Below are 20,301 nucleotides of genomic sequence, written 5' to 3'. Positions count from 1 at the left end.
AAAGCTACATTAATCATGATACACAGCAGCTGAGTGCAGACGGCCCTTGTGAATTATAGCAACAGTGTAGCATGTGAGTAATGGCTTGGCACAGACTGTTGGGGTTGACATGTGCCTGTGACTTATGAGACATTGCACTGTTGGTGATAGCTGAGTTATTGGGGTCATGTTGGTGTTTGGGGTAAATATTTGTGACTGAGTTGTCTCAAACTTGAATGGTGGGATTTTATGATTGTATGTCTTCTTGCAGGTTACTTTAGAAAACCTCCAGGACTCCTATTCCCTGTACAAACGATTCCACTGATTAATTCTACAATATGTTAATTTTTTATGAGTGACAAATTTTACCTAGTATATCTATGCTGTAGTTAGACTTTGCATAGTACTTTGAACTCTTTTAGATATAGGAGGAAACATTAGGGGAATACTTGATGGCTTCACAATCCATTGATTTTTCTGTCGTAAGATCTGGCACAGTTTGGTGAATCCCTTTATTCCACAGGTGTGAAACTCCAGTCTTTGAGGGCCACTGCCCTGAAACGTTTAGATGTGCCTCTGCTGCACCACACCTGAATAGAACAATTAGGCCATTAGCAAGGCTCTGGAGAACTGCGCTACACAAGAAGGAGGTAATTAAGCCATTTTATCCCAGTGTTTTGTAGCTGTGGCACATCTAAAAACTGCAGGACAGCGGCCTTTGAGGACTGGAGTTTGACATCCCTGCTTTATTCTATTGCAAACAAAATCTAATAACTAAAACTGAAAGGCTGTCCCTCAGTTGGAGGCCTGGCAGTCCTTCTGTGTATGAGTTGTAATGCAGACGGCTGTCTGACTTGGCACACACTTCTCAGATAAAGGTAGGACGGAAAAATAAACTGCTTGATTTAAAAATGCAGAAAAGAAAGAACATGAAAAAGTCAAGCCATCCTAGAAGTTAATTACTTAGTTGTTAGTATTTTAAATTTTCTTTATAGAGCAAAGTTTTGCAAGTTAGCCTTTTACTAATTGAAAAAACCAACCCATATATCCATTGCTTTTTTGAATTTCTAGAAAATAATAAAATCAAACTGCAAAAAAATAAAATAAATAAAAACAACCTGCCATTTATGTTTTGATAAGGATAAAACAATCACTTTTGTTTTCTCATGTTCACAAAATATGTTTACATCATTTGTTACCACAAGATAACACAATGAGAAATATTCATGTCTTTTTTTAGAAATGTTCACAGTTTTTGTTTTTAAAAACATGCATCATGGAAAGGCATTATATGCATCGCATAATAAGACAAGACCAAAACAGACACTTATGAGATAAAGATCCATGACAATAAACATTCACTCCTAATCTGACTAATCAGAATGTACCCTGAATTAGCTAGATGTTTTTATTGGACAAGATCATTTAGTTAAGAGAGAGGGGTAGGGATATTGTGTTGATGGTAAGGAGAAACGTGAAGAAAATGTGGGTTAATTACACTTTATCAATCGCAATATTCAACAAAACCAATATTCCTTTCAGTTTTTCTGCCCTATAAGAAAATTGGTCTCATTTAAATGCAAGTGTTTAGGATTCTTCTTTAAAATGAAAGCAGAAGTCTTTCAAAGAACAAAATGTCTTCAACAGCTGCCTCTGAGAAGAGGAATATGAAGCAGTACCTTATTTTGCTGAGGAAGACAACGTCATCAGTTTGTGATGCAGTGTACCTGCTAAAACAACTTGGAATGTGACCTTCACACTGATTTATTGTTTGCATACTTTTAGCTTCTTTGGCTTAGATATATTGAATCCATTTATAGTTTTGAATTTCACATTCTTCTGCTATTTTACTGAATTCTGCCTTTTATTATTTAAAGACTGTCTTAATAATTTGGCTAGTGTGTATTTTAATACATTTCTATATTTTATTTGTGTGTAATATAAAATGTATATCTCGGTCATTTATAAACATGTTATTTGTAAAATGAGTTATGTGTTTCTGAGTAGAGTAAAAAAAAAATCCTTGCAAAATTAGTAATTCCACCCTGAATTTCATTTACATAATCTACATTGATGTTATTGTGTCTTACTATATGACTTATTCATAAATGATGTTCTGGACTCTTTGACTTCTTCTGAGTCCTGTCTTTTACATTAGACATCCTCTAAAATACATACACTTTTCGCTTCTAGTTTCAGTTCATTTTGTAAAAATATGAGCTACAGAAAGCAAATTTCTCATTCCATGTCATAATTTAGCTCTTTGCTTCAGATGCCATCATATTGAATGATTTTTCTAAATGTTAGCAAATGTGGCGATAACAAGTATTTACCTCAACAGTGTTTTGGTTGGTTAAGACAGATTATCTTACTTCTGGGGAAAAAAGCAAAACTTTCATTTCCTACAGTATTAAACAACAAACATTAAGAATTATATTGCCAGCATGATAATTATTGTCAGATAATATTTTCTGCAGTCCTAGCAGTTCTTTGTGATATTGATACAGCATAAATCGATATTGTGAAATATAAATATAATGTGCAGCTGTTCATCATAGACTTTGCATTGCATCAACGTTAACGTTCAACTCTTACATTTAATGTTTTAAGAGAAATAGTTGAAGTTCCTATGAAACATACAATGTTAGCTAAGAACCATTATGGTTTTGCACATTCAAAATGGATAATGGCCATCACTAAACTATTTCAATGAACAAATATGCTGTTTTATGAGATGTATACATTTTCTTTGGTGTTTCAAAACTTTTATTGTAACAAATAAAACAAACAAAAAGGTAATCTTTTGGAACCTAAAGTACTACATGCACCATTTGGAAATTGTTGTGCAAGAGGCATCTAAAGCAGGTTAAGAGACAGATGGACAGCACTATGGGAGACAGAGCCACAGTCCACTGGAGACACTTGGGCACGTACACATTTTAGATATGTATTGTGGACCATTAGCAGGTCTTTGATCTATTATCTTCTGGATATTAAATGATGAGGCATAAATGATAACTATTCTGCTGGGACTTTGATGAATATGAATAATGCCACTTATTAACTGTGTTTTTGCTAGTTTTTGCTTGGTGACCAGGTCAGTTCTGGAGCTGTGAAGAAAAAAACAATAAAAATCCGTAAAACCTTCGCTACTAGATGTGTATAAGGCAAGATGTGTTTATATTTCCAGGCAGACTGACAATTAACAGACTTCTGAATGAAGAGAAATCATAGTTGCTTGTTGTGGGCCATAGTCTCACGTTTGTGCTTGCATCAAGTGCAGCTTTAATAAAATAATATAGTAACAAACCCTGGGCAGATAAGCAGATTCAGTGTTTGCTGCTTTTTCTTCTCACATCTTTAAACTGTGATGCTCACAGCTTCTATAATGTAACAGTACAGATGGCACATTGATTCACCATAACACCTGGACACATTGCACTGACACACAGGATCAAAACAAGAGCTACTATTTTATTACACACTGAAGCCCACTCTCCTTGGAGCTTTGCCGCTCTCGCCTCGAGGACTTGGTGAACCAACATTTTGAACTTCAACAATTATTGCCTGTGACACAGACAGTGGGCTAGCTAAAAGCATATATGTAGACCTGAATAAAATAGATGATGTTAAACCTTTATGCTTCGGGAAATCGGGCAATAAGTTTCTGCTTGACCGTGCAGAGACCATGGTCTGTTTATTTAGCCGGATATGAGTGTTTGTTTAGAAAAAGCACGATACGGATAAACAGCAGTTTCAGACGTCATCCTGTCTTCCTACAGAAACATGCATTGCTTTGATGTGTAAGTGTATAAGCCTACCTGGATGGATCCAGACAGTGTGTGGGCACTTGCAAATGTCCATTAAGTTTTTCCAGCTTTAAGTTAAAGTTTTTTTTTTTTCTATTTTCTGTGTTTTTGTTCTGCAGTCCCTGTGTAGGCACTCAGAGACAGATCTATAGCTATTCAATGTTTCCATACGACCCAGAGAAATAAGCATTTTGCATATAGAGTCACCTTTTTTTTATTTTATCCATGACTACAGCACTCTCTGAAGCAGCAAAGTGAATAATGCCTCTACTCTGCAGCCAGAACAGGGAGCAGCATGTTCCTATAAAACTGCAGTGTCCTCAGGTGGTCTCTGTGTTTGGGAGCTGGTCTTGCCAAGTCTTTTATGAGACTCAGATCTGCACCAATGTATGACATCAAAGGGGTGAAAGCATGTGGCGTAAATGCTGATATGCATGAGAATCCTACGTTACTTTGATGGTCAGAGGCGATCATGATGGTGCAGACTGCCTCCACAATACAAGCTGTGCCCCCATTTCACCATCAGAACTAAGCATCCACACCTGCATGTGTATAACCTGGCCCACCATCTCCTATCAAATTAGCATTTTATTATGCACATTTGAGAAAGTTCTCACAGACAGTAGACTAGCAGTTACTTTGATGTTTGCAAAATAAAACTTTTAATTCTCACTAGATCACCAGGTCTCCTCCAGGTATATTTAGTGGTAATCTCTTAAAATTCAGCGTCTGTCGTGCCTGAGTATGATGGTGTGCTAAGCTAATACATTTTAAATGTAAGTTATTGACCTCTTTTGCTTAGTATAGACCTTCACTTTTAGTATTGTGTTTGTCTTTGCATTCCTCTCATTGTCTCTGTCTCCAAAACCCTAATGTAAACAGAGCCATGTTGTGCGATGCAATAACTGTTTCCCTGTTGGAACACATATTTACATAAACTTTATATTTGTGTACATGCAGTGACACGGAAATAAATAAAGGTGGAATAAATGAAATAAATCTTTTGTCTTGAGGACATTTTGGAATATTTTAGCTGATATTTTTCTAGTATTTTTTTTTGGCATAATCAGTGAAAAAATAAATGAAAAGCATTTAATGTAAATTGAGAGAAATCACTAAAAATAATAAATAGATATTGATTGTAGTTTTAAACAAAAAATAAAGTTAGCTGATACCTCTGCAAACCTTAAGTCCTAGCAAAGACTCAACAACTCCACGAGGCTCAACTTCCTTCAGTTTGGTGTTGAAGGCCTCGTTTTATTTATTTCTTTGTTTTTGTCTTTAATTTAGTAGATTGAGATGGTATCCATTTTTGTTGCTATTCAGCCTTACTATTTTAACATCAGGTATATAGTTTTCAAAGAGAAGTTGATGTCTTATCAATGATGTGTATAATGTAGAGCAGTGGTTCTCAAATGGGGGTACGCGTACCCCTGGGGGTACGTGGAGGTACTGCAGGGGGTACGTGAAGCTTTTCAAAATATCTTTAAAAAATCAGTAGGCTTCTCATAATAAGTCTTGGGAAAAATTTGTTTGTAAAAAGTTCGATAAAATATAAATGTGTGTTCATGCACTGAATTATTATTTATGTATATATTTAATTTTGTACCATTACAGAGACCAATATAAATTAGCAGCGTTTTGCATATTTCAGTTTTGACTGGTTTTATACCTTCCTGGTGATCACCGTCTTCTGTTTTTCTTTTTTGTTTAACCATGCAATGTTTGGATGTATTTGTCAGGTTCACTGATATAAGTTGTTTGGCTTTAATAAATCAGACAGTGATTTTACAGCACTGTACCTCTTTTTTATTCCAAAAATGTTTTGCCCGTGTCAGGGGGTACTTGACTAAAAATATATTTTTTGGGGGGGTACATCGCTGAAAAAAGTTTGAGAACCACTGATGTAGAGCATTAATATAACTCTTCAATATTTTTTTTCAAACTTCATGAGATTAAGCTTGCAAATAATAGTTGAAATTGTATCACAGAATAATTTGTTGTAAGTTATGGGGCACCCATCACAGGTTTTGTCAGATTTCAGATAGCTGGGTCTTTTGAAACTCAGACAAAATCCATTACAATAAAAAAATCACCATAGAAAGAAAAAAAAATATTTAGTTCACCTGCAAGGAAGACGAAAGTGCTAAAAATATTTGGCAATGCCAAATGAAGAAATAGGAAACTAAACTAAACAATTGTTTCATAAATACATTGTAAAATGTACAATTTCTTCTGTGTAACTGACTGTACAGATTGTCCTTGTCAATATTACAGGACTGAGTGTACAAAGTATCATGGACTCTGTGAGTGAGGAGTGCTAGTGAGTGGGTGGTTATACTGTGTGTGTAATTTGTGTGTGACAATGCCTCAACACATCACTGTGATACATTAACAGCATGGAGGAGATGTCATCAAAGTGGATGGAGAAAAATAGTTTTGTTTTTAAAGTTAAACGAAAACCTAAGCTTAGGTAGGAAATGCTTTCATTTTGTGTTTTTCTTTTCTGTGTTGTAAATTTTAATCGAGAGAAATAAATGCTTGAGGAATAAATTAAACATTTTTGTACTCAATCTTTGATATTGTAGAGTATTTTTTTAAAAAGTACTTTTGTATCAGATATCATGTTTGCTAAACATAGTTAATTCAAGCACATTAAAGAATTTAAACAGGACATTTAATATGAACATTCATAGTTAGAATTTATATGCTATATTACGTACTTATTCACACATTAATACATCATCAAACACAAAAGCCCCCAGGCACATGTGAAGTAGGATGGTTTGGTAATTGTTACCGGAGTAGACCACAGGATGAGGTTTTGAGTGACACTTCAGGCCCAAAGCAAGAGCATGTTCCCCATTCTGGGCTCTTCATAATGCTGAACAGAAGCTCCTCGATATCACAGTTCATGGGGGATGGAGGAGGGGTTTCCTTCCTGTGCAGTGCTCAGTCACGTTAACAGCAGGACTTGTAATGTGTGAAAGCTCATCTACAGAAGTTTGAAGTGTCTGCTAGTGCACGAACCACAATTCATCAGTAACTTTTTGTTGGTTTGAATGGCCCTTCATGCTCATCCCCAAAAGGCATGCACAACTGACTATTTAACAATCTATTTTTTTGTCTTTTTGTGAATGTGGTATTTTGTCTGGTTCGAGTAAAAATCGGTGCATTGCTGTGACATCGACCGGAATGGGGATGTGAAACAACTTGGCTGCAATTAATGCTCTTAGAGAATGTAGGCTTTAAGAGATTGGGTAAGCTCTTACCATTGGGAAATAATTTACCCAATTGAATGAGTAATTTGTGATTTAGAAAACAAGCTTCATTTCAGTAATATAACTTGCAGACGATGTAGTTCTTTAACAAAATGCAGAAGTCCGGTCAGCAGATCATCTATCAGACACAACTATAGCAGCTGCTCTACTCTCTCTGAATGTCCTTACACAGTTTGACTGAAGCAGTATTTCAATTAAAAAAGGTGGTTTGTTCAGATACAAAAACAGTTTAATCAAAACCGACAAAATAAACATGTTTTAGGTTAAGCATGCATGCAATAGTGAATGTAAAAAATAAGAAAAATGCCCAGACGGAGACATTAGAATTAAAACAAATGTTTCTAACATGGCCATAGTTACTACGGAGTATCTAGAAGTGGTTACTACCATACTACTGACCATTGGTAAATTGTGCTGCTGTTAAAGGAAAGCATTGAGCATGTGGGTTAGCCATTCAGCATTTGTTTGGGCATTTAACAGAATGCAGGACGGTGGGGTGTCAGTGGTGTGGCTGGTTTATCATAGCATCAAAAGGATATTATATACATTAGAAATATTTCTAATGTATATAATGGATATGCATCCTTTAAGCTCTACATCCTTTAGGGATGTAGATCTTCACCTCTGTGAAGATCATTCTGCATCCTTCTTTTCCAAGACTTAGACTGCCAGAGCTTTCTTCTTCTTCATGAAAAATGTGTTTTACTTGGTTCTCTCTCCTGGCCTGTTCCTCCTGGGGCCACTCAGAATCTGTTCAAAGAGCCGTCAACCACTTCCTGCAGTTGTTGCTGGTTTTTAATAGAAACTCTGGACCGTATTCGCTCTGTTTTCCTTGCCGGTTAGAAAATAGCCTCCAAAAGAGGGACAGTTTGCTACGTTAAGGAGAGTTATTTAGTCTGGTCTTTCAGAGAAAAACAAACCTGTATATAAAGTAAAATGTTGAAGTACTTGCTGTGTATGTAGCGCTGTATGTGTAAAGATGAAATATTAAAGGAAATGTGGTGAATAATTGAGCAGTTGTTTTTAATGACCATTGCAATTGTTTTATTAGAAACCTGCAAGCATTTGATGAGCTGGGAACTCCTTATAGGCTTCTCCAGAGAGCAATTTAAAAAAACACCATTAACTTTGATCTCTCTGTTTATGGTCGTTGCAGTTGTATGGTCTCAACAGTTGTACTTTTTTTCAGATGTGGTCTTTTCTTTGTGATTTATTTTTTAAATTTAAGGAAGGCTTGTTTAATTTCTGGGACAATAATCCCTTGTTAGTGGTAATGTAACTCAAGAAGCCTTATTCCTCTGTATGAGCACTTATGGATCTGTTGTGTGCTCCTTAAGTTAGGGGTGATGTTAGGTGTGTCAGTGTTCAGTCACTGTTTGCAGTTCACATAAGAGAACACATGCAAATTGTACATATTTGGAAAATATAAACGACAGCACAAAAAAAAATTTCACAAAAAATCAGAATTGATCATTAAGGTCTTCAGTGTGAATATAGCCTAATAGTCATCATTTGAATAGATTTGTGGACCCGAACTGTGGATCTCAGCAGCTCCTCCAGAGTTACCGTTAGCCTGTGTTGGCTACTTTGCAGGGGTAGCCATATGGTGGTAGATAAAAAAAAATATGTGAAAAATTTTTCTTCCATTCCAAAGAAGCAAATTCATAATTTGCTTCTTTGTGCTGATCTATCACAAAAGAAAATTCCACAGGTTGATTTGTGGTTCTAAGAGAACAAAACAGGGAAGAATTAAAGGGGTATAAACACTTTGGCAAGCCACTATAGTAGACAGACCCCTCGGGTAAGGGTAATTTAGAATTGAACACAGCTTCCACCCCTCAGAATATTTATAACCTGACACACTTTTGGATTTCCTCAGTTTTGTTCATGCTGGTATTGTATTTGTGCTATACGCTGAACCTGCTATCATGGAGTCTGTCCATGTCCCTGCTTTTGTGATCACCCTAATTCTTTCTGCTCATCTGTGCAGAACTAAATATTGAACTCCTCTGTACAGCCTGCTGGTGTTTGTGTCATTTCATACGCAGTGATGTGGAAATCAGTGATATGTTGTACTTGAATAAGAATTGCTAAAAATACAGAGCAGACTACGAGGACAGGACCTCGAGTGTGTTGATAAAATGACCTTACAGGTGTTTTATTTCTTAATGTTGTAATTTAAAAAGGCTTCCAAGTTTAACAGAGACAGACAAGGATGCTCAGTGTAAGCATATTGCTATCTGGAAGTGCATGTGGGCTCTGTGTCCGACTGTCCACCCAATCTATTTCTACTGCTGTGAGTACATGCTAAAAACACCAGTTTGACACTATAATTTGACCTAATTAAATCCTGTTTTGATACTTCCACTTCAGAGACACTAAGCAAGTCACTGTGAAGGCAGCATCAGACGATAACCCTTCCTGTTATTGCTCTTTCCTTGTTTTTGATTCTCAGGATTTTCCCCTCGGATGTGGTGGGAGCACATTGATGGACAGAAAAATGGTTTCAGATTTCTACTGCAGTGTACGTCTCTGTGCTCCTTGTTCACTGCAGCCTGTTCTTTTCCTGCAGTGCAAACAAATGCTTCTTTTCAGCTTCGCAGTCCCAAGTTGGTGTGCGGACCCCTAGCAACTTCTTAGAAGCAGCCTAATAACCTAATTTATTACCTTGTCAGCTGCACTGTTTTTTGTACTCATAAAACTGAGGGATAGACTCCAAATTAGCTGAGGAGCATAAGGATGTCAAGATTGACGTTCACAGTCCTGATTCATCCAAGCAGACTACTTTATTAGGTACACTTTGTCAGTCCTGGGTTAGATCTCCATTTGGCTTCAGAGCTAACTTAACTCTTCATAATGTAGATTTAACAAGGTATCAGACATTTTGGTCCATATTGACATGAATGCATTACGCAGTTGCAGATTTGTTAACTGTATGTCAATGATGCAAGTCTTATTTGCTACACTGAGATCCGGTGACTGAGTTCAGTCAAGAATTGATGACAAGTTGTTAAAATAATTTAAAGATTTAAAACTTGAAATTGTCTTTGATAATATAAAAGTAAAGTGTTATTTCAAATAAAGATCAGACAAATTTAATCGATAACAGTATAACAAGAATAAACATGTCTTAATCAGTGTAAAACTGACAAGTAGTTGGCAAGTCAGCAGCCATTAGAAAGATCTAAATAATTTAAAAATGTGGTTTTCCTGTATAGCAAAATTGTAGAAACTGTTGATCTTCAAAGTGTGTTGCCTAATGTTTTTGAGTTACCCAGCTTTTTAGCCAACAGTATGTTGCGCGGTTTGGATGAAAGCTAACTGTCATCCTTTTGCTTTTTCTGTTTGTCAACCTCATAGGTAAAAATACTCCAAATAGAACTTTTGCCTTTTTGATCAAAGAGGAAGACGAAGAACCTTTATAAATTGTAGCTTTAATTGGCGGTAGGATTGGCACCAGGTAATGTCTCCTGCTGTCATGTCCCATATCGCAAAATCATTCTACTCAGTAATGTCGAATATTCATTACCTGACAGACGTCAACAGTTTTTAATTGACATTAATTTAATGACATGTCATGTGTTTATTGCTGCATTCACCAATATTATTACATCATGTTTTCCTGATATTACTTGGTCCTAATTTTGAACAGTTTAAAATCAAGTCTTTATAAATCACTATTTATAAATATAAATATATCATACTCACCGACTGTTTCGGGGAGACTTATTTATCCTTTAAGACCCACATGAAACAATTGTAACTAAGAATAAAGCTCCAGTGATGTTTTTAAATACGTAAAACTATTAACAAATTTTGAAAAAGAAAAAAAAAACACCCACACACAACTTAAATAGAATCAAAAATGTGCTTTCATATAATTAGGATCCTAAGCATTATAACTGCACTGCATAAAGACCTACATTTAGAGTTGAGCCCTAATCTATGTGGGTCCAGTCTCTGCAGCTTATGTTGAGCTTGGCTTAAAGTTTGACAATGAGATGTCGCAGACGTCTGCGTGTTCAACCACAGCAGCTGTCAGAGAGTTTAATGACTCCTGACAGCACAGCTCTCAGTTGTGCTTTTAACGTCTTTTAACCAGAGGGGTGTGGGGATTTGTATCAGAAGTTTGTTTTTATAAATAGGTTTTATTTATGCAAATTGCTGTTCTTTTTTCCCACTCAGTTGGCAGCCAGTGACCTGGATCAGTTCTGTAATCAAGGACCTCCGCAGCTTAACAGGGAGGAGGCCATTTCAGAAATCACAAACTGTCTGTCTGATGAGAGGGGGGAGTAAAAAAACGATGCCCTTGCGTGGCTTTCCATCTTTACATGGGTTTGACTTTCATCCTTTGGATGTCACTTTAGATGATAAGGGGATTCCATTTGAATCATCTTTGCAGCCTCACTGAAAACGGGTTTACGTTAGAGTCTCTCTCTCTCTTTGACTGATCTCTCATGTAGGATATCCCCGGCAGTTGTCTTCTGTTAGCCTGTCTTTCTCTTCCACTGCCATCTGCTCGGATCTGTGTGTGTTTTCTGCAGCTGCCATCATATACACAACACCGTTCTCTGCTTTCCAGGCCAGTATTGCCTGCCTGCCTGCCTTGCTCACGTAAACCCTGTCTCAAGAGGGAATTCACTCGGGCAAGGTGTAGGTGGATTTGTGGATGGAAAGCATGGCGAGCAACCTTTTGTGACTCAATTTTGCATTTTGTATAGAAGGTGTGAGAGATGAGCTTAAGTGAAGTTATGAAGGTAAAGGTCTATCATGACCGGTACCATCTCTCTTTTCCTCTCAGACTACCTTCTCTCACCATTTGTTTTTCACCATATTTACCAAGAAAAATGAACTAAACATTTAAAACCAAAGCTAAACAATTTGGATGTCGCATTCAAAACTGTCTTTAGTATCTTTCATTGGTGATCATCTTCATTTGCATGGTTAAAATTATTAAAAGGTTCCTATGCATTCTACAAAAATCTGGAATTTGATTTCTGTATTTTCCAGGCATATGCAAGGAAAAAAATAGGAGTAAATGATGTATGTATGTACATATTTTACGCCACGTCACATTGTGTCAAAATTGTCTTTCCTTCTGTTTTTTCTATGCCCTTTCTTTTCCAATTTCATGTACTTCCTTTCTTTTGCTGTTCCTGCCCTTATTAACTCCTTCTGTCCTGCCTCTATCATCTCTGACTCTCTATCTAAAGTCTGAGCACTGTAGAGATGTTTATGCACAAGTATTAAAGTGAACATGAATCACTAAGGACTTTGGAAAGCTAGCTAGGAAAAATGTGTCATTTTTACATAGAAAATGTGAAGGAAGCCTGTTACTAACTTTAAGCCATAATCTGTGTGTGTTCCCTATTATAGGCCATTACCTTAACTCTGCATATAGTAAAAGGCTGCCAGCCAAATCTGCCCTTTCCTATAACACTAAGTTCGCTCCTTTGCCAATTCAACAAAACATCAGTGATGCAGGTCCGAATTGTCACTGATGTCCTTATACCTGAAAATGTCACCAAAGTCAATCTTTCTGACTCTTCTTGCTGCTGTAATGACTTCTCCACTACAAAGTGTTGCAGTAGGCAAGAGCTGGTAATACTTACGTATGAGACCCTTACTAATCCAAAAAAGGATCCGATTTTAGCGTTTCCAACTGGCTCATGACCCGTAAGGGCCCTTCAGGCTAAAAAATAAATCAATTCTGGTCATCAACTGATATCCTAATCATCTATGTCATTGCAGAATAAAGTCAGAAATTTGATTTTATAGTTTTAGACACAATGCTTCTTTTTTTCTGAAGATGGGGAAACATGATTCACACATCTGTAAAAAAATTTATTTTGGCTTGAAATAAATTTGGGTAGGGTCCTGTGATGAACTGTTTTCCTGTGCACAGAGTATCCAACCTGTTGCCCAATGAATGCTGTTGCCCAATGAATGCTGCGATAGGTGGTAACCCTAAAATGGATAAATCCAGCTTAGGAAATAGGTCATTGCCATTTTGAAATGATGAAAAATACTGCATGAAAAGGACATGAACCTGGGTGTGCTGTCTTTAAATGTACTTTATTTGGTTTTCCACAAACCTAAAAAATGAAACTGATGTTATTGTTGTATATTGCGATTAGGATTATCATTCAAAATAAATCCGCTTTTATTTTATCTGCTCTGCACTTTCTCCTCAGTTGTTATGTTTCCAGCACTCTCTGTGACCTTTAGCACTATCATCTTTGTGAAATGTGGGCATCTGCTGCAGTGAGACTCTACCCAGCATGCTGAATTTATTATGGGCATGAAACCTAGAATTGAAAAGCCATAAAGACGTCATATCTGTTCTATTATTGACGTTTTGCTGACAGATACCATCTGTTTATCTAAAACAACAAGAGTTAGAAATTTCATATTTTGGTTTAATGTGAAATTTGCCTAAATAAACTATTTAGGCAAATTTCATCATGCTGTCTATTGATCAGGTTTGATAATTATAAATCTCCCAAACTGTTTGTGTTCTGCTCTGCTTCTCTTTAAAGGAAAATTGACATGACACATAGATAATAGGGCATTGTTTGACAATATCAGCCCTTTTTCTCTGCTTTCTTGCTCTGTCTGCAGTTTTAATCTGCAAAGTGCACCTTTGCCCATTAGCGCAGTAAATTTGAGCCCTCTAACTTGAGCCAGGATGTGTCTGTAGTGTACCGCATTGCTGCAGTCAGCAGCAGCATCCTCACCAACCGCAGTTCTCTACAGGCATCTCTGTAAGATTGCTGCATTGCTATAAAGTGTAGAGGCGGGTGTCTATAATGTATTTTTTGTGAGGTATGTAAGTAAGCTAAAACAACAGGCAACTAATATTTTGTTCTTCTGCTTGCGCGTTTTCTCCTAAAATGTAACATTTCAAAAGTTAGAAAAGTTTTAGAAAACAAACATAGTTTGCATTTCTTCAGATATTGAAAAAATGCAATGCAAGAAATGCAGTTTATCGATTACAGTGCCAGTGGATAAATTATTCATTTAAAAAACCAGAGAATGAGACAACAAAATTAAAACCTAAAAAAAATCTTTATGCATTCATAAATTAAGTGCTTTTCTTTGAATGAATATAATTTTTAAAAACTGGTGTATGCATCTTGTGCTGAGCTCAGGTTAAGTGACAATACAGCAGCCAATACAGTCTTTTCTTCCCTGTGGGCATCATAATACAGGGGGAAACAATATTGTGAAAAACCCAGATCTGTTCACATGAATGAATTAAAGTCAAGTGAATTCACAAACGTTTTAAAAATCTGTAAATTCTTCTGTGTTTTTAGGCCTACAGACAATATTACTATCTCTCTGCTATGGCACTTTGTCATTTCTGTCTTACACTTTCAAAAGGTTCATTGAAACAATGACCTGTGTGTAGTGAACAGGAACTGACTGGGATGACATTACCATGCCAGCTCTGTGTAAAAAAATATCCTAGTTTTATGGTGCATGAATATTTTACACTAAATATATTACTTGATTTAAAAACTCAATCTGTGTAGAATTTAACAAGTACTTCTGCTATTGCAAAATAAATATGACATTTATTATTTCTATTACTACTGAACAAACCAAAACACTTTTTTCACATACACAACTGTTCACGTTTTAATATAAATTCTGAGCTTTGGGGAAAAACAACAAACACAACTTTGACAATACACTACCATACTGCTCAGCTGTTTGACCTGCAGTCCTGGATAGAATAAAAAATAAATGTTGGCGATCTTCATTGGCTCACTTTTAAATAAACTTTTATATATTGAGTGAACAAATTAAATGTAGGTGTTTGAATCTGATCTTGATCAGAGTGAGATAATTCACTTGGATTTTGCTTTGCTTGTAAATCTGCTCCAATGCCTCCTGCCCATCAGGGCCATGCCATTATTATCATATGATCAGTGATGACCTGTGATCCATTGGGCCATGATTGAAGTGAGTGGGCACGGAGTGATAAATGTGTCCTTGGGAACATGGGACACACATTCCCTGTCTGGGAAATTGATGTGAGGAGAAAGTCACCTTCATGTTATCATGCAATCTCAGTTGTCATGACTTACAGCCGATGGGGAAGTAGAGTAGCATGATGTCCTAAGTACACATCTTTGTGAGGTTTTATTTTACTGATTACGATAAACATCCACAGTTCTGTTTTTCCCCCTCAGCTCTAATGATATTCACTGTAAACGTTTTTCATGAGATTTTGATTAAATTTCCTTTAATTGCATATGTGCATACCTTACTCCCCAACCAACCATAGCCTGGCTCCTTTTAGAGACCATGCTACAGCGATGGCCTGTTTCTTGGGAAGACATTTTGAATTATTCATGGAATAGGGTTGCTCTTAGCAGTAGATCGGTTGTGTTTTGCTGTAGTGAGCACGTACAGGGACAGCGATTAGCTACCATTGTTGTTCAAGTAAGAACTCAAGTCTTTGGCTAGTGATTGGGCATGGAGTTTTGCCTTTTTCCAGTAATGTTTATTATATTTTGATGTGATTACCTCCTCTTTATGTCCTTTACTGGAATTTCTTTAATACATTTTGCCTTCAGCTGTGGAAAACTTGAAAGATTGAATTGGGCTGATGGTTTAGTCATTCAGCTCATGTCTGCAAACTCAGTGACAACATAACTCCATCTAGTGGCGGAGTTGTGCAGCAGTGAAATTGTTTCCTATGCTTTTCTTTCTCTTAAAGTGACTGTTTTATTGTAGTTTTTAATAGGAAAACAAGCATCATATGATGTAAAGTTATAAAATGATTTATCTTGCTTGATGTGAAACATCCTAAACTGCTGACCTTTGTGACCCTTTGCACCAGATGCATCAAGGCCTGGTCAACTGGTTTACTGCTACATGGATACAAACCTTTTTAGATCCCTTTATTTTCTCTCAAATGTGTTTGCCATTATCAAATGTACCTTAGAGGTCCGGGTTGTGAGTATTCAGATAATGATATCTGATCACTCCCGTTGGCCTGTGTGAGTTGATCAGATGTTAATGATAAAAAAAAAAAAAATTGCACAAAAAGGTTAACCCTTCTGTGGCTTAATACTTTTTTTTACTACTCCTCCTGTTTTAAATAATGTAATTTGATGATAATAATCAGAGTTGTAGATTGTTCGCTGGTCAGTCTGTATAGTCCGTATTGTGCCGATTTGCATATTCTTTAAAGTACCGTATTGTGAATATCTTCGGTGTGCTAACTGCTGTTCACTTAAGCTAGGGACACACTGACAGACTGGTTTTTGTTTCCTGACTGAAAGACTGGGGTTCGCACACTTACTGTGACTTTGCCTGCTGAGGGACTGTGAGATGTTTCAGACTAAACTAAAGCCAATTGAACACATCAAAATGCCACAGAAATTCTTGGGAGAGCCACAAACAAACAAACATATCAATAGGTGACGCTAATAGAAGCTACTCACCAGGAGACGGGATAGGCTACACTTCCGCATGAAATGAATGAGACATATTTTAAAGTATGTTAAGTCTCAACTCGCATGTGAATATGATTTGGATGGTGGTGACTGTATTCATGCTGAGAGGTTGGAACATGTTTTTGAGGTTGTTTTTTTTTTTTTCCAATGACTCTCAATGCTGGATTTAATCTAAAAATCTAAAGACAGTAATATGTACAAATTATTATGAAGACACTATGATAAATAAATTCATTCATTATGAGAAAAACATTTCTAAAGCAAGTCTCATTACCTTTATGTTTATTTCAGTAAGGTTCTTCATTATTTACTGTTTTAGTCTCAACTATCAAAGTATCTCATTGTTGATTTTTCATCATTACATAATTGTTATTATTTAAGGTGTAGTTTGTATTATATACAGTGCTGTTTTGCATTTATGTCCATAGTGTTGATGGTAACAAATACAGGAAAAATTATGATGTCCCAGCCTCTCTTATTCATTGGTGCTCAGCAACATTCATCTACAGTTGGTCAGTTCACACTATCAGACTGCGTCCAGATCTGCCTCAGAAAATTCAGACACGTTTGTTTGACTGTGACTGAGTTCAGGTCAGTTCTCTTCATCAACTTGCAGACTCCAGGCTTCACCATCTCTCACACTAGCAGATTTTCTCTCCCTGCAGATTGACCACAACTAGTGGAGACTGACACAGATTTTCCCTGATTGGGGTCATGAGTGAAATCTGGCACAAAAAAAAGTTTTGTGTTTCTCAGTTTTAGGTTTTTTTTCTATGTCCACTTCATCCTCTTTAAGGACATGGCTGCATTGTACTAAGAAAACAGGACAATTTAATATTAATGTTAGATTTTTCAGTGATGACAGTGATTGTGATGATAGGAATTGTAATCGTAATCGACCTTGAATTTCCTCTGAACTCTTTCTATTTACAAAAATGGTCATCTGTATTAAACTGTGACACAATGTAGCTTAATATGGGTTAGGGTTAGCAGTATTAGCAGTTTTTCATAGTACAAAGTAATAACTTCAAGAAAATACCTGCATGATACAGTGAAACGAGAAAAAAATCCGTTGGTAAAGCTTTTAAATTCCTGATCTGACCAACCAACAGTTCAGCTGTCGCAATGTTCTTTTATTAAGTTGTAAATATTCTACATCGAGTTTCCTTCTGTTGAACTTTTAGTCTACTATTAAAAACAGAGTCACACTCAAGTGTTTTTTTTATTTTCCTTACAGAGTGATCAGTGATCGAGTGTACCCTGAGGTCTCTGTGAAAACACACCACCCCCGGCAGGCTGGCCTCACCCCCTCCCACCTGCCTCCATGTATCCTGAATCGACAACAGACTCTCCCGCCCGCCTCTCTCTCCGACAGACAGGCTCACCTGGCATGATCTACAGGTGAGCTGGTGCATATTTATATCTGACTGATTTTGATCAGTTTAGAGAGAGCTTCTCAAACGGAGAATATCGCAATTAAAAGGTTTTTGTAGGGAATAGCGTAAACTCTTACTAAACCTACATAAAGTGCACAGGGTGGGCACGGAAAATAATCCAGATATTTGCGGTACTATTTTTAGAAAGGAAAATAGAATAGGTCAAATGTGACAAAGAAAACAAAGACAATTTGGTTTAACATTTTACTATATATGCTAGTTGTTGTATCCTGCTATGTGTTGCCCTTACTTGTTTTGAACTTTTTCACATTTTTCCAATTTGTAAACAAACTACAGTTGGCTACACTAGATTTCACTTAGGAGTATAAGAATAAATGGGTTTGAATGGAAACATGTCACATTTTTCAAATTTCTGTTTAAAACATTTAGAGATCAATGTATTATTTCTCTTCCACATCACATTGGTGAAGTTCACATTGCCCTGCATTTTGCTAAATCACCAGCATGGGGTGCTACAGACTCATCTGCTTAATATTCAAAGGCAATAATGTCATTTCTTTTCTCAAAATCTTCATAGCTTTTCTTCATATTATCCATAATATTAAGAATATTGCATTTTATGATTCATAAAAACACTAGGCAGGTATTAGATCCCCATGTTTAATAGGTTTGTGTAATACAAAACATTTTATTGGCTCAAACTATTTCAGTTCACCAGTCTTATTGCGTTTTACTGAAAGGTTTACTGCAAGATGTATCCCCTGTCAGACATACTACCATATAACTGCATGCCATCTACCCTCCTTACTGCCTCATACACCATTTAGTGACGCCACAAAATGACTCAGGTTGTAACATTATTCTAACTAAAAGATTGACCAGACTTTTTAAAGTTCTGGTGAAGTGATACTGACTGGAATACAGCTTTTGATGATGCAAAATACGCTTGGTCAAAATGTCTGAGTAAATAGTTTTTTATAAACATTAATTTGTGCATAAATGTTGGTTTGTAATAGTGTGCAATTGTGTTTAGTATTACCTTAGCACAAGTGTGACATTTTGCAACAGGCTGTTTGTTAAATATTGCTATATCCTAACAATGCTTCCTAACTCTATTGAGGCTATTACATTCTGATTTTCGTCTACGTTGTGTGTTCTTTGTATCTCAGTTTGTCTTTTTGCTGCCAAACAGTTTTTTTTTTTCTTCAGTTTTTTGTTTTTGTTTTTTCTTGTTGTTTGTCTTTGGTATAAAAAATCTATTGAAGGAGCAGAAATGTACTATTTTTGCTTTGGCTTCCTGCTTCCTGCCAGGTATTATTTACCTAATAAATATTCTGATTTAGGTAGAATATGTGAAATTGTTTTCATTCTCAACATCATCTGTTTATACAGATTCTGTACTAAATTTTTACTTTTATTTTCTTATTTTAATTTCAAAGTATAAAACATTTGTCAATTTTAAATATTTTTATAATTGACTCTGGTTGTGTCTTTCCTTGTGGTAGATTATTTGATTGTGGTTTGTGTCTCTGTCTAGCTTTCTTTATTTGGTGTAAGACATTTTAAGTTAATGTTGTTAAAGTTAATTAGATCTAATTGAATGAACATTTTTAGAACAGTCTTAGAATGTAGACATTATTTAGTACCAAAGTTGCTGTCTTGTCGTCTTTGCTAATAATTTTGACCTTAGAACATTCTTGAACCAATTAGGCTGTTTATGTAGTGAAAAGTAAAGATGACTTTTACATCTTGACTTAAAAAGAAATGTCTCTATTGCTGCCGTTTGATTAAAAATTTTTGCAGTGAATGGGTACAAAAGAAACATTTATAGTAATTAACTATGTCCAATAAAATATACTGATTGAAAACAGAGAGCGTAGAATATACCAGATCATTAAACAACATTTCTGGTATAAAAATGTGGGCTCAATGAGAAGTATTTTTAATAAATGCTTAAAGGTTGTTATTTTCAGTAGGTACTTTTACTAAAACGCAAACCTACTGAATATGACTGGAGTGTACATTTGCATTTCTCCACCCAAATCTTTCTATGTATTAAAATAACAATGAACTTGGAAATTTCTTTTGTAGCAAAAGACACAGTTTGCCTGCCAGAAGAGTCCCACCCTTTACTATTTTCAGCAGTTCTAACAAATGTGAGCAAAAACTACAGGTGCTTGCGTGTGTTAGGGAAATAAATAGCCAACCTGAGCTTTTTAGCTTTTATATATAAAAAAAAGTTGTTCTGCTGACTCTGGTCTGGTGCTTTCGCTGATTAAATTTAACTTCAAATTTTATCTTAGTCTTTGAACACCGAGCTTGAAATCTTAACTTAGTGGGAAAAGTAGCTAGATCTGACACTTTT

The 20,301-nt window shown here is 36.1% G+C and overlaps 1 protein-coding gene across 4 annotated transcripts in view; it reads left to right on the top strand.

The window, feature by feature from the left end:
- The window catches only part of kcnab2a (potassium voltage-gated channel subfamily A regulatory beta subunit 2a), a 98,408-nt gene that overhangs the window by 13,844 nt on the left and 64,263 nt on the right, over positions 1-20,301 (top strand). For all 4 annotated transcript variants that reach the window (XM_028001820.1, XM_028001817.1, XM_028001819.1 and 1 more), the window contains exon 2: positions 17,777-17,940. In XM_028001820.1, coding sequence (XP_027857621.1) covers positions 17,864-17,940 — 77 coding nt within the window. In that variant the 5' untranslated portion in view covers positions 17,777-17,863. The remainder of the gene's footprint in view (positions 1-17,776; positions 17,941-20,301) is intronic.

This window comes from Xiphophorus couchianus, chromosome 20 (genome assembly GCF_001444195.1).
Source record: "Xiphophorus couchianus chromosome 20, X_couchianus-1.0, whole genome shotgun sequence".
NCBI classification, from domain to species: Eukaryota; Metazoa; Chordata; class Actinopteri; order Cyprinodontiformes; family Poeciliidae; genus Xiphophorus; species Xiphophorus couchianus.
Note: the sequence above shows the minus strand (reverse complement) of the source record. Positions and strands in the feature narration are given on the sequence as shown.